General features: G+C 50.4%; 1 protein-coding gene across 1 annotated transcript in view; it reads left to right on the forward strand.

Annotated features, from left to right (window-relative positions):
• The window catches only part of hmgcll1 (3-hydroxymethyl-3-methylglutaryl-CoA lyase like 1), a 240640-nt gene that overhangs the window by 54222 nt on the left and 172162 nt on the right, over nt 1–14256 (forward strand). The window contains exon 6 of the mRNA XM_070884340.1: nt 2684–2747. Coding sequence (XP_070740441.1) covers nt 2684–2747 — 64 coding nt within the window. The remainder of the gene's footprint in view (nt 1–2683; nt 2748–14256) is intronic.

Raw genomic sequence — 14256 nt, forward strand, 5'->3', positions numbered from 1 at the left:
GATGCTTAAGAGGGGCAGAATTTAAGGACAGACTTCTCGGGGGGTTGTGAGGCTGAAGGAGATTACAGAGATAGGGAGGGGCGAGGCCATGAAGGGAATTGTAAACAAGGATGAGAATTTTGAACTCGAGGCGTTGCTTAACCGGGAGCCAATGTAAGTCAGCGAGCACAGCCGTGATGGATGATCGGGACTTGGTGCGAGTTAGGACACAGGTGATGTCAAGTTTATATCGGGTAGAATGTGGGAGACCAGCCAGGTGTGCGTTGGAGTAGTCAAGTCTAGAGGTAAAAAAGGCATGGATGAGGGTTTCAGCAGCAGAAGAGCTGAGGCAGGGGCAGAGGCGGGCAATGTTACGGACGTGGAAATAGACGGTTTTAGTTAAGCCGTGGATATGTGGCTGGAAGCTCATTTCAGGGTCAATTATGAAACCTAGGTTGCGAACAGTCTGCTTCAGCCTCAGGCAGGTGCCAGGGAGAGGGACGGAGTCAGTGGCTGGGGAACGCATTTTGTGGTGGGGACCAAAGACAATAGCTTTGGTCTTCCTAATATTTAATTGGAGAATACTTCTCCTCATCCAGTATTGGATGTTTGACAATTTAGAGACGATGGAGGGACCGAGTGAAGTGGTGGTGAGTTAGAGCTGGGTGTCGTCAGCGTACATGTGGAAACTGATTTTGTGTTTTCGGATGATATCACCAAGGGGCAGCATGTAGATGAAATAGGAGGGGGCCAAGGATTGATCCTTAGGGGACACCAGAGGTAACGATGCGGGAGTGGGAAGAGAAGACATTGCAAGTGATTTTCTGGCTACGATTAGATAGATAAGAATGGAACCAGGCGAGTGCAGTCACACATAGTTAGCCGATGGTGGAGCGGCGTTGAAGGAGGATGGAGAGGTCAACCAAGTCAAAGACTGCAGAAGGACGAGGAAGGATAATTTACCTTTGTCACAGTCACAAAGGATGTCATTTGTGACTTTGATGAGAGCCGTTTCGGTACTGTGGCAGGGGTGGAAACCTGATCGAAGGGATTCAAAGATGGAGTTGTGGGAAGGATGGGATAGACATAATCATAGATAGTAGTTCCCGCAGAGGTTGATATTATAGATGATCAGTTCTCAACAGAATATTTCTTATGATTTGCGCCTTGGCCCCACCTGGAATCAGATCACTTGCAGTTATGGTCAACAGCATCTTTCTGTATGAAGGTTCATGTTGGTTGTCGTTGAACGCTAAGAAGAAAATGTGATTACAAATCCAAATATAATTTTAAATAGGAGTGAAATTGGTGAGAGGAAGTTCTATATCACCCTGAAATGCAATTTAAGAGATCTACTCCAAATCTGACATAAGATTAATTATGTAGGATTCATATCGACAGTTTGAATAAATCCTGGAAGATTTGACAAGCATTTTTCTTTGGTAAAAATTTATTTTTGAAGGAGGATTTCTGAAATGTTTTGGCAGCTTTAAATTACAGTGCTTTATTTTGAATGATAATCTATCACAAATCAAACTTTTTATTGGTATGGGATCAGCCGCCCGTTATATGCAGGGCCTGATATTCAGTTCCATTGCAGTCAGTGGGTCTGAGTATTAGGCGCTGCGTATAACGGGCGGCCAATCCGATACCGCCCATTTAGCGCCACCGCCCGAGATTAATTTCTAAGCCATTGGGCACAATTTTCCCCAATTATCTGCGCTGTTTTTTTGGGCGTGCACCATTTTTTGGGAAATAAATTAAAGTCTCGAAGTTTCCGCAAAGTTTCTGCGCCAGCGTAATTCACTTAGGTAGGATTCTTTTTGGCTACGATTTTTTTTACCTCATTGGGGGCGTAACCTGCCCAATTCTGGCCATTTTCCGATTTACTCCAATTTTATAAAGACATGGAAAAACCTCCTGGGCAGTTAACAAAATTAGCGCAGGTTAGAGAATCAACGCAGAAGATGCAGTTCCATGGCCGGGACAGCAGCAGCAGAGAGGGAGAGAGAGGGGGTGAGGAGAGAAGGGGGTGGGTGGGTGGCAGGGGGAGGGAGGGGGGAGGCCTTTTGGCCAGGGTTAGGAGCGGCACTGGGCACTGGGAGGGGGCGGGGAGGGAGGGATAACCTTTTGGCATAAACTCTTTAATAATTTCATGCTGGTAAGCTGCTGCAATGTGCAGGGTGCTTGTGCTGTTTGCTGTGAGCTGGCCAGAATGTGTTGTATGTTTCATTTTCCAGCCTCAGCCTGCAGTGAGTCCCTCGTTACCCTGGCAACCCGATCTTTTTGCCGATCTTTAGGCTCCACCCCCAAAGCTAACGGACAGGCTACACAGCGCCAAAATCAACAATTCAAACGGGGACAGTTGGATTTCTGTGTTTTGGCATAGTTGGGCCCCCAAAAAATAGACGTAACGCTTCAAGTACGCCAAAAAACAGCATTGGGGAAAATTGAGCCCAATATACCTATTCTATCTAGCCCTGTAATGATACAATGCATTTATATCAGAGTTCATAAGTTCCAGCAAAGAAACTTAGTTTGTTTATAAAGTATGTCAAAGTATTACTAATCCCTTACACTTAGATTTACAAGGATTTCTGCTTTGATTTTTACAATAAATCATCAATTTTTTTTCAGTGGCAATTAATAAGGTTGTAGTAATAATGGAAGCAAAACAAAACTTGTTTTATTGTTCAAACAACAGGTATGTGTCCTGTGTAATAGGATGTCCTTACGAAGGAAGCATTGCACCAGCTAAGGTTGCAGAGGTAAGCTATATAGCTTGTATTTTACTAATTATGGTGTTTGTGTAAACTTCTCTTATAAACAATTATATTTGTGGAAATGTAAATGATTTGGAAAGAAACTTGTCAGAATGCACCTTACTAGTGTACAAAGATTTAATAGGTAGTCCATCATTGTTAGCAATGTCCACAGCAAGAATTTAAGAGAGACTAAAACATTTTGGGCCCTAAATTGCGGCCTTTCCGGGTGTGTACGATTGATAGTAATGGGAGCTCGTACAAACGGAACTCACCATTATTATCAGTGAGAATATTACACTGTGTTTGGTGGTCCAGGCCCACGTGATCCCACGATGCGCTTACGTTCCTGGGATGCGTGCGCCTCTGTGCTAGGCTGCGCATCTAGACCTCGGACAGGAAGTGTTCGTTCCTCCGGGACCATCGCCATCCTGATTGCCGACGCTCCCGGTCGCGAGATCCTTGTCTGAGGCCCGAGCTCCATCTCCAGTCCTCCGATCCTTGTCTGAGGCCCGAGCTCCATCTCCAGTCCTCCGATCCTTGTCTGAGGCCCGAACTCCATTTCCAGTCCTCCGATCCTTGTCTGAGGCCCCAATTCATAGTATAACAGCTTACCTCTGCCGTACTTATTATAATTTGGTCCGAGGCCCAATATCCAAGGATTCTCGGACCTCCCCATTTGTGTGCGTGGTGTTAGCAACTAAAATGGGCGCTCCGGAATTTATCTGCTTAAAACTTGTCAGTTATTCTTTCTGCTTGTTCAATACCGTTCTCTTTTTCCTCGTGTGTCATCACAATGTCGAGGTTTGATTCCACAGTCAGGTATTCCCGACATTCGTAGTTGCCACTGGCGGGAAATTGTGAATCCACAGAGTCTGATCTAAGATCAAAGGAAGAGGCTTATAATGTTGCCAAAATGAGCAGTAAGCCTGAGGATTGGGAGGATTTTAGAATTCAGCAAAGAAGGACCAAGAAATTGATAAAGAAAGGGAAAATAGAATGAGAGTAAACAAGCGAGAGACATAAAAAACAGATGGTAAAAGCTTCTATAGGTATGTAAAAAGGAAATGATTAGCAAAAGCAAATGTGGGTCCCTTACAGGCTGAGACAGGAGAAATTATAATGGAGAATAAGGAAATGGCAGAGAAATTAAATAAATACTTTGGGCTGGATTTTCAGTTGTCTATAGCCTCAGTTAGTGCCCAGAGGGCATGTTAATGCGAGTGTTAGAGCTTAGTGACCGGGCGCGCAGCTTTTAGTGCCTCGCCTGAAAACTTATTACAGGTTTAGCGGGGGGGGGGCAAACCGATAGTGCTTGGCTGCTGACAAACACTCTGATCATGACGTCAGTCCTGATGAAATGCCTACACTTGTGCCCAGCTCGCTAAATTAGGTGCGGCCTCCTCACTTAGCACCCGCCAATGACAACGTCTGGAAAAACAGTTGGTACAGGCTTGCAGAGTCGTTAACTGGTGGCTACTTAAAGGGATGAGGAAACGTTTCCCTCGGAGGTCACAGTCAGTGCAACGTTTACACGGAGCATGCTGCATGAGTCTCTGAGTTTGCAGCGACAGACAGACATAACAGTTTAGCTTGAGAAAAAGTATTTTGGAAAACTTTAATGGGGGCATTACTAGTTCACCAGCATCGCATTCTACATGCTCTAGCAAGGCGGCGTCAAGAGAGAAGGGCTGTTGGCCATGTCGGCAGCCAAAGGAGGAGAACCCCTAGACGCTGGAGCTTTACTGGCAACAACGCTTGGACCTGGACCTGTCCGAGGAGCAGTGTGTCAGAAGGCTGTGCTTCCAAAAGGAGGTAGTTACAGAGATATGCCGTCTCCTGCAGGAAGACCTGCTACCTCACATCGGCACCAGGACTGCGCTGACCGTCGCAGTGAAGGTCACAGTGGCGCTCACATTCTATGCCTCCGGCTCCTTCCAGGCTGCATCAGGGGACATATGCAGCGTCTCACAAATCGCAGCACATTGCTGCATCCGCAACGTCAAACAGGCTCTCTACACACGTAGAATGGACTTCATTAACTTCCCGATGACCAGGGAGAAAGAGGATGAGCGGGCATATGGTTTTTCCAGGATAGAGGGCTTCCCGAGGGTGCAAGGAGCAATTGACTGCACACATGTACCCTTGGGAGCACCATTTGAGAATGCAGAGGGCTTCAGAAACAGAAAGGGATACCACTCCCTAAATGTACAGCTGGTGTGTGACCACACGCAACGCATCGTCACAGTCAATGCTCGCTATCCTGGAAGCGCACATGATGCAATTATCCTGCAGGAGAGCACTGTGCCTCGACTGTTTCAGCCACCACGGCAAGGCCGAGGCTGGCTGCTCGGGGACAAGGGATATGGCCTGGATACCTGGCTAAAACCCCCGCTCCGCAACCCCACCACAGAGCTGGAGGAACGCTACAATGGGAACCATGCGGCCACACGCAACATCATAGAGCAGACAATAGGGTTGCTGAAGCAGCGATTCCGATGCCTGGACCGCTCTGAAGGCAACCTTCAATACTCCCCTCAACATTCTCACTATTCATTGTGGTGTGTTGCATGCTGCACAACTTGGCCATCATGAGGGCCCAGGCCTTGCCAGTGGAGGAGGGGGAGGGGGAGGAGGGCCAGGAGCCTGCCGAGGCTCCGAATGTCCAGCAAGACGACGAGGACCAGCAGCAGTCACGGGGGAGGCAGCGTGCCAATGTTGGCGGTGGCAGGGCTATTCGGTGTTGGCTCATAAGGGAATGCTTCTCTTAAATGGAGGGAGCTGAGGGATGCAGCTAATAATGATCATGCGTTGTGCCACGATAATGCCACATTTCATTCACAAGTCCACAGTCATTACCAGAGGCTGAAGGAGACAGTCAAAGTAAGAGTTTATTTAACACACGTTGCTGGACCAACCCCACAACCCCACACCCTCAAAGGAAACAAAATGGAGCCCCCGCCCCTTCAAATAAAACAAGCAAACATGAGACTTGATTAATTTTTAACACACGCACCATGGGGAGACATTTGCTCAGTGGCTCTTATGATGGCATTTCCCACCCTTCAGCCTCATCCCACTCCCTCGCCTACTGCTCCTCCTCAATGTGGTCTTAGTGCCCGCAGCAAAGCTGCTCGAGGGCCGCTGTGTATATGAGGCAGTCAGGACAGATGACCTATGTGGATGCCCTGGGCCACCTCCGGCCATGGAAAGCTGACTGCACTGCTTCAGAATGAGCGGCAGCAGTGTGGGATGGCTGGGGTGCAGGCCGTGGTGGGTGCAAAGGGTGGGAGCCGGAATGATGTCATCAGGAGGAAGGACAGCACCTTCCATTTCCAGCGGCCCACTGCCAGTCCTCCGGGGCAGAGTCAGAGCATCAGGAGCAATATGTGCGAGCACAGATTTCTGTGCTGCTGTGGCTCTGTCTGTTCCCCATCGGACCGTGGGGATGAGAGAGAGGATGACAGCAGTCACTGCTCGCATGGTATCACTCTGAGACTGCACCAGAGCAGACTGTGCTTGAAACACTGCAGTCTGAGAGTGCATGCCAGCAACCAGTGACTGCATGACTTGATAAAGACCTTGCGTGGCTTCGGCCTGTGATGTCATGGCTACTGCCAAGTCAAACATGGTACGCCCATCACCTTTGTGACTCCACTGTCGCTTGTTGAGGCCGCTTCCCAGTTTAGCCGGGCAAGGATGGTCTCAATGGACTGCTGGGAGGCATGGGCCATGCGGAGGCAGCCTACGCCACACTCACAGCAAGTGCATCCACTCTCTGTGCCTTCCCCAATGTACCCTTAATCTCTCGGTGCATCTGCGACGACGCCCTGGACAGAGCCTCCCAATTCAGGTTGTCTTCTGCCTGACTCTGAGCAGGACCTCTGGGCCAACTTACCCTCCAGAGAGCTGTCACCTGAGCTTCCCCTCTCGCAGCTCCTTGCTGCAGGCCAGTGGGGCAGGAGCGTCCGAATCTGGAAACCCCGAGGACGTGCCCTCCTCCACCGAGCTGACCTCCCCACTCGTGGGCACTGAGGACGGGTCCCAGTCTGTGGCCACAAACGTCTTCACGTCCTCCTCATCCTGCCCCTCGTATGAGGACGCCAGTTGAAGGGCAGGCTACGGCTCATCTGTCAGCACAAAGCGACACAAGTGTGGCTAGCAGTTGGGGAGGTGGCAGGAAGGCAAGAAAGAGGGGGCATCATTATTGTGGAGCTACATGTTGCAAGGCATGTGGGTTCAGGGTCAGGGCTCTCACAGAAAACGGCCATCTCATTCACAAACCGTCACTGTCGTGTGGGAGCTGCCACCGACCTGACTGGTGGGCCCATTAGGGGGCACACTCATTCTTCGGTTAGGTCCTGGAGGTCTGGCTCCCCTCCTTCCATCCGCTCCTGCTCCCTCCTGTTGAGGGCAGGTTTGGCCGGCAAATATCAAAACAAGAAGTTGTCAGTGGCTCTGCAGCTACTCGTGTGCCACATCCAGTCAGTGGCTTGATACTAACGCCCCGAGGTGTGAATCTCTGCATCTCAGCCTGCATGGCATTGTAAAGTGGCTGTGTCAAAGTTGGGATTTGGGGATAAAGAGATACGAATAAGTATGAGGCTGAAGGCCTCTGACCGCATATGGAGAGTTAAAAGGTGCTGGTGTGTGTCCTCAGGCTGAGTCGGAAGCTAGATGGTGAGAGACGCTTGGATGGGCGGGGCATGTGTGGTGAGGCGATAGAGAGCTGTTAGGGTATCTCCAGCAATGAGGAGCATGGCCTGGTACACATAGAGAAGGGGTGGGCAATGTAAAGCATTTACATTGTGTAAGACAGTGAGGTTCACATGAATGCATTGCAAGGTTAATGTAAATGACCCTAGTGAAGTTGTTGTATTTCTTGCGGCATTGAGTCGCTGTCCTCTTCACCATGTCGCGGGCTGAGACATGCTGGGCCACCTCCCTCCACAGCCTCCTGAACCCCTGTGGCGATGGCCTTTGTCCCCCTCCAGGATGTAGGGCATTGTTGCGCCACTCCACAGCCTCCAACAAGGCCTCAAGCGCCGTGGCTGAGAAGCGGTGGGCTATCTGCCTTCCTCCCTGCTCCTCCATTTTCCCGCTCTCAGGTCAGTGATGAGGTAGAGCTGCGCATGCGCATACTTAACGTGCCGCGCCTTTAAGAGTCGACTTTTCCCGGGATCGCAATCGGAGATCAGTGCATGTGCAATGTATCGATTAAAGTTAGCACCGGCATTTTCGTTTGCCCACCCCCCCCTCGGAAAAGTGTGTAACAGCTGATTTTGTGCCACCTTCAGCTCTTTGCCCAATTCCGACAAATGTCTTGGCGGGAGGCGCAAAATTCTTTAAGGCGCTCTGCCTGGGTTACCGCCCCAACTGAGACACGACCAAATTTCTCCCCCTTTGTGTTGTGTTCCTAACACAGATGAGACTGCACACAGGGAGGTTAAAGTAACAGTGACCTCAGTCTTTAATAAGACACTCCAGAGTGAGGAACAGGCCTTAGGGGCCGGCTTATATAAAGTGCTCCCAAGGAATGCTGGGATCCCTTGAGACTTCGGAGGATGTGCTCCCTGGTGGCGGAACATGGGAGTGCATGCTTTACAGATATACAACATCACTCCCCCCCGCCCCCAAAGTCAAAGTGAAAACTATTTACAAGATGAGGCGGTCGGGAGCCTTTCTTTCCCTGGTGGACCGCCTCGGTACAAATGTCTGTTCTGGTGTTTTGGCTGTGCCCTTGCTGGGCTGGCGTATTGTTTGCCCTGCAGGGCTGCTAGGTGAAACTGGCCTTGCTGGCCTGTTGGGCGTGGTGGGTTCGATTTCCTGGTCCGGGGTGGTGTCGTTGATCCTTTGAGTGTGTGTTGTGGGCTCGAAAAAGGTGGTGTCTGCTGTGGGTTGTTCAGGGCAGTCTGTGAACCGCAGCCTCGTTTGGTCCAGGTGCTTTCTGCAAATTAGTCCATTGTCTAGTTTGACTACAAACACCCTACTCCCTTCTTTAGCTATCACCGTGCCCGCGATTCACTTGGGACCATATCCATAGTTTAGCACATACACAGGGTCATTCAGATCAATTTCCCATGACACAGTGGCGCGACCATCGTTTACATTTTGTTGTTGCCGCATGCTCTCTACCTGATCATGCAGGTTGGGGTGAACCAGTGAAAGTCTGGTTTTAAGTGCCCTTTTCATGAGTAGCTCAGCCAGGGGCACCCTTGTGAGCAAGTGGGGTCTTGTGCGGTAGCTGAGCAGTACTCGGGACAGGCAGGTTTGGAGTGAGCCTTCTGTGACTCGTTTAAGGCTCTGTTTGATTGTTTGTACTGCCCGCTCTGCCTGCCCAAAGGAGACTGGTTTAAACGAGGCCGAGGTGACATGTTTGATCCCATTGCGGGTCATGAATTGTTTAAATTCAGCAGTGGTGAAACATGGCCCATTGTCACTGACCAGTATGTCAGGCAGGCCGTGGGTGGCAAACATGGCCCTCAGGCTTTCAATGGTGGCGGAGGCGGTGCTTCCCGACATTATTTCACATTCAATCCATTTTGAAAAAGCATCCACCACCACCAGGAACATTTTACCGAGAAACGGGCCCGCATAGTCGACTTGGATCCTCGACCATGGTCTGGAGGGCCAAGACCACAAACTTAGTGGTGCCTCTCTGGGCGCATTGCTCAACTGAGCACACACGCTGCATTGTCCTACACAGGACTCTAAGTCAGAGTCGATACCGGGCCACCATACTTGGGATCTGGCTATCGCTTTCATCATTACTCTACCCGGGTGTGTGCTGCGGAGATCCGACATGAACGTCTCCCTGCCCTTTTTGGGTAGCACTACACGGTTACCCCACAACAGGCAGTCTGCCTGAATGGCCAGCTCATCCTTTCGCCGCTGTAATGGCTTGATTAGCTCTTACATTTCAACGAGGATGCTCCCATGCAGTACACAGTTTTTTACTAGGGACAGCAGAGGATCTTGGCTAGTCCAAGTCCTAATCTGGTGGGCCGTGACAGGTGATTTATCATTTTCAAAGGCTTCCATGACCATCAACAAGTCTGCGGGCTGCGCCACCATCAACAAGTTTGCAGGCTGTGCCATTTCCACGCCCGTGGTGGGTAATGGTAGCAGACTGAGAGCATCCGCACAGTTCTCGGTGTCTGGCCTTTGGCGGATGGTATAGTTATATGCTGATAGCGTCAGTGCCCACCTTTGTATGCGGGCTGAGGCATTAATATTTATCCCCTTGTTTTCAGCGAACAGGAATATGAGGGGCTTGTAATCGGCTTCCAGCTCAGATTTGAGGCCAAACAGGGACTGATGCATTTTCTTTACCCCGAACACACATGCTAATGCCTCTTTCTCAATCATGCTGTAGGCCCTCTCGGCCTTAGACGAGCTCCTGGAAGCATAGGCGACAGGTTGCAACTTCCCCGCAACGTTAGCTTGTAATACTTGACTCCGCACGACGCGCATGACATGCTAGCACGGGTTATACAATACAAGTAGCTTGTTGGAGCATAAAATGTTTTTTACCCATACCCAGTTCTCACCTTTACGCAATAACATATGTAGGGTCTCTAAGAGGATGCTTAACCCCGGTAGCAAGTTACCAAAATAGTTGAGGAGTCCCAGGAACGACTGCAGCTCCGTGACGTTCTGTGGCCTGGGCGCATTCCTGATAGCCTCTGTCTCGGCATCTGTGGGCCAAATGCCGTTTGCCGCGATCTTTCTCCCCAAAAACTCCACTTCTGGTGCCATGAAGACGCATTTTGACCTCTTCAGCCACAGCCCTACGCGATCCAGTCACTGGAGGACTTCCTCCAAGTTTTGTAGGTGGTCGACGTTGTCCCGACCCATGACCAATATGTCGTCCTGAAAAACCACCATGTGTGGTACCGACTTGAGTAGGCTCTCCATGTTTCTCTGGAAGATCGCTGCAGCCGACCGAATTCCAAATGGGCAGATGAACATTCCCTTGTGCGTGTTGATGCAGGTGAGGCCCTTCGAAGACTCCTCCAGCTCCTGCATTGTGTAGGCCGTAGTCAGGTCGAGCTTGGTGAACATCTTGCCTCCTGCCAGCGTCGCAAATAGGTCGTCTGCCTTAGATAGCGAGTATTGGTCCTGTAGCAAGAAACGATTAATAGTTACTTTATAATCACCGCAAATCCTGACCGTGCCATCATTTTTGAGTATTGGAACAATCGGGCTGGCCCACTCACTGAATTCCACTGGGGAGATGATGCCCTCGCGTTGTAGCCTGTCCAGCTCGATTTCCACTCTCTCCCTCATCTTGTGAGGTACCGCTCGCGCCTTGTGGTGAATGGGTCGCTCCTCTAGGACCAGGTGGATCGGCACCTTCGCCCCAGAAAAGTTTCCAATGCCTGGCTCAAAAAGGGAAGGAAATTTGTTAAGAACCTGTGTACTTGAGGCCTCATCAACATGTGATAGCGCTCGGATATCATCCCAGTTCCAGCGGATTTTGCCCAGCTAGTTCTTTCCAAGCAGTGTGGGGCTATCGCCCGGGACAATCCAGAGTGGCAGTTCATGCACCGTGCCCTCGTAGGTGACCTTGACCATGGCGCTGCCCAGGACAGTGATAAGCTCTTTGGTGTACATTCTCACTTTCGTGTGGATGGGGCTCAGGGCTAGTCTGAGTGCCTTGTTGCACCACAGTCTCTCAAACATCTTTTTACTCATGATGGATTGGCTTGCGCCAGTGTCCAGTTCTATGGCAACAGGTAAGCCATTCAATTTTACATTTAGCATTATAGGTGGACATTTCGTCGAAAATGTGTGCACCCCATGTACTTCAGCATCTGCCTCCTTTCTCTGAGGCTCGAAATTGCTTTGATCCACCATGGACCGATCTTCCTTTGCCACGTGGTGGTTAGCAGGATTTGCAGAGCTTACAGCTCGTCTGCAAGCTCGTTGGGAGTGCCCCATTGTTCCACAGCTCTAGCAAACATACCCTTTGAAGCGGCATGAATAGGCTGGATGGAAGCCTCCACAACACCAACAAGGTGTGAATTGCCTTGCATTCATCCTTTGTTGCGGATTCTGAGTCATCTGGGTCACCTGAGACCTGCTGGCAGTTGTAGACTTATGGTTTCTGCCCTGTACATTTCTGCTCGCAAACACAATTCCAGTTAATTTATGAACATTGCTAGCACTTGTGTTCTGAGAGATTTGTTTGGTGTTATCACTGGTGGACATAAACGCCTGTGCTATCACAATGGCCTTTCTGAGGGTCAGTGTCTCTACAGTCAAAAGTTTTCGTAGGATGGTCTCGTGGCCAATGCCCAGTACAAAAAAGTCTCTGAGCATTTGCTCCAGGTAGCCATCAAACTCACATTGTCCTGCAAGTCACCTTAGCTCGGCGACGTAGCTCGCCACTTCCTGACCTTCAGATCGCTGGCACGTGTAGAACCGATACCTTGCCATCAGCACACTCTCCCTCAGGTTAAGATGCTCCCGAACCAGTGTACACAGCTCCTCATACAACTTATCTGTGTGTTTCACCGGAGCCAGAAGATTCTTCATGAGGCTGTAGGTCGGTGCCCCGCAGACCATGAGGAGGACCGCTCTCCTTTTTGCAGCGCTTCCTTCTCCGTCCAGCTCGTTGACTACAAAGTACTGGTCTAGCCATTCAAAATAGGCTTCCCAGTCCTCACCCTCCGAGAACCTCTTCAGGATGCCCACAGTTTGCTGCATCTTTGCGTTGGATTCGTATAATTGTCGCCAGTTATTGTGTTCCTAACACTTCTCGCTCTGCCTGGCCATTGGAGGCCAGCTTGAACGGTGCAGTCTTAATGTGATTTATGCCGTGGTCAACTATGAAATTTTGAAATTCTGTGCTGGTGAAGCATGGACCATTATCACTGACCAATATGTCAGGAATTCCATGCGTTGCAAACATGGTTCTGAGGCTCTCCACAGTGGTGGAGGTGGTGCTCGAGTTTAAAATGGTGCACTCGATCCACTTTGAAAATGCATTGACGACTACGAGGAACATTTTGCCCATGAATTCGCCCGCATAGTCTACATGCACCCATTACCACGGTTTGGTGGACCAGGGGCTTAGGGGGGGCATCCCTGGGGGCATTATTGAGTTGGGCACAAATGGTGCACCGCTGGACACAGAGCTCCAAGTCCGCGTCAATGCCAGGCCAGCAGACGTGGGATCTGGCTATGGCCTTCATAAGAACGATCCCCGGGTGCTCGCGGTGGAGCTCCCGGTCAAACGCCTCTTTGCCTCGCAAGGGCATAACTACTCGGCTGCCCCACATCAGGCAGTCTGCCTGTAGTGATAGTTCATGCATGCGCCGATGGAAAGGTTTGATCTCCTCGGGGCAGGCATCGCGAGCCTCTGCCCAGTCACCAGTTAAAACTAAGGATAATGTGGGGTCGCTGGTCGTCCAGGCTCAGATTTGGCGAGCCGTCATGGGCGAACCTGTGGATTCAAAGGCATTAATTGCCATGACCATCTCACAATCCTGTTCGTCAGACCCTTCCGTGGTCGCCAGGGGTAGCCTGCTAAGCGCGCCGGCACAGTTGTCTGTGCCTGATCTGTGCCTTATTGTGTAGTCGTAAGACGCCAGCATGAGTGCCCACCGCTGAATGCGCGCCGAGGCGTTGCCGTTTATTGCCTTGCATTGGTTAGCAGGGACGTGAGGGGTTTTTGGTCAGTTTCTAATGCGAACTTGGCCCGAAAGGTTATTGGTGCATCTTTTTGACACCATACACGCACGCGAGCGCCTCCTTCTCACCCATAACGTACCCGCGCTCCGCCCGCAAAAGTGACGTGGAGGCATAAGCAATGGGTTGTAATTTACCCGCATCATTGACATGCTGTACAACGCACCCGACCACTACGCTGACGCATCACATGTAAGAACTAGCTTTTTACCTGGGTCAAAAAAGGCTAAAACACTGTTGGAACATAGAAGGTTGCGTGCCTTATTGAAGGCGCATTCTTGGGCGTCCCCCCAAAACCAATTGCACCCCTTTCTGAGTAGCACGTGGAGAGGCTCCAGCAGCATGCTCAAGCTCTGCATAAAGTTCCCAAAGTAATTGAGTAGCCCGAGAAAGGCGCGCAGTTCTGAGATATTCCAGGGCCTGGGTGCCAGACGAATTGCTTCGGTTTTGGATTCTGTTGGGCGGATTCCATCAGCGGCAATCCTTCTGCCCAAAAATTCAACCTCGGGCGCGAGTAACAGACACTTGGATTTCTTAACTCTTAGGCCTATCCGATCCAATCGACTTAGTATTTCCTCCAAATTGCGGAGATAGGAGTCGATGTCCCTGCCCGTGATGAGTATGTCATCTTGAAACACAACCGCCCCCGGGATGGACTTGATCAGACTCTCCATGTTGCGCTGGAATATAGCAGCTGCCAACCTGATGCCGAATGGGCATCGATTGTACATAAAAAAGCCTCGATGTGTGTTGATGGTGATGAGTAGCTTAGACTCTTCGGTCAGTTCTTGCGTCATATACGCAGATGTGAGATCTAGTT

The sequence above is a fragment of the Pristiophorus japonicus genome, chromosome 7 (assembly GCF_044704955.1).
Source record: "Pristiophorus japonicus isolate sPriJap1 chromosome 7, sPriJap1.hap1, whole genome shotgun sequence".
NCBI classification, from domain to species: Eukaryota; Metazoa; Chordata; class Chondrichthyes; family Pristiophoridae; genus Pristiophorus; species Pristiophorus japonicus.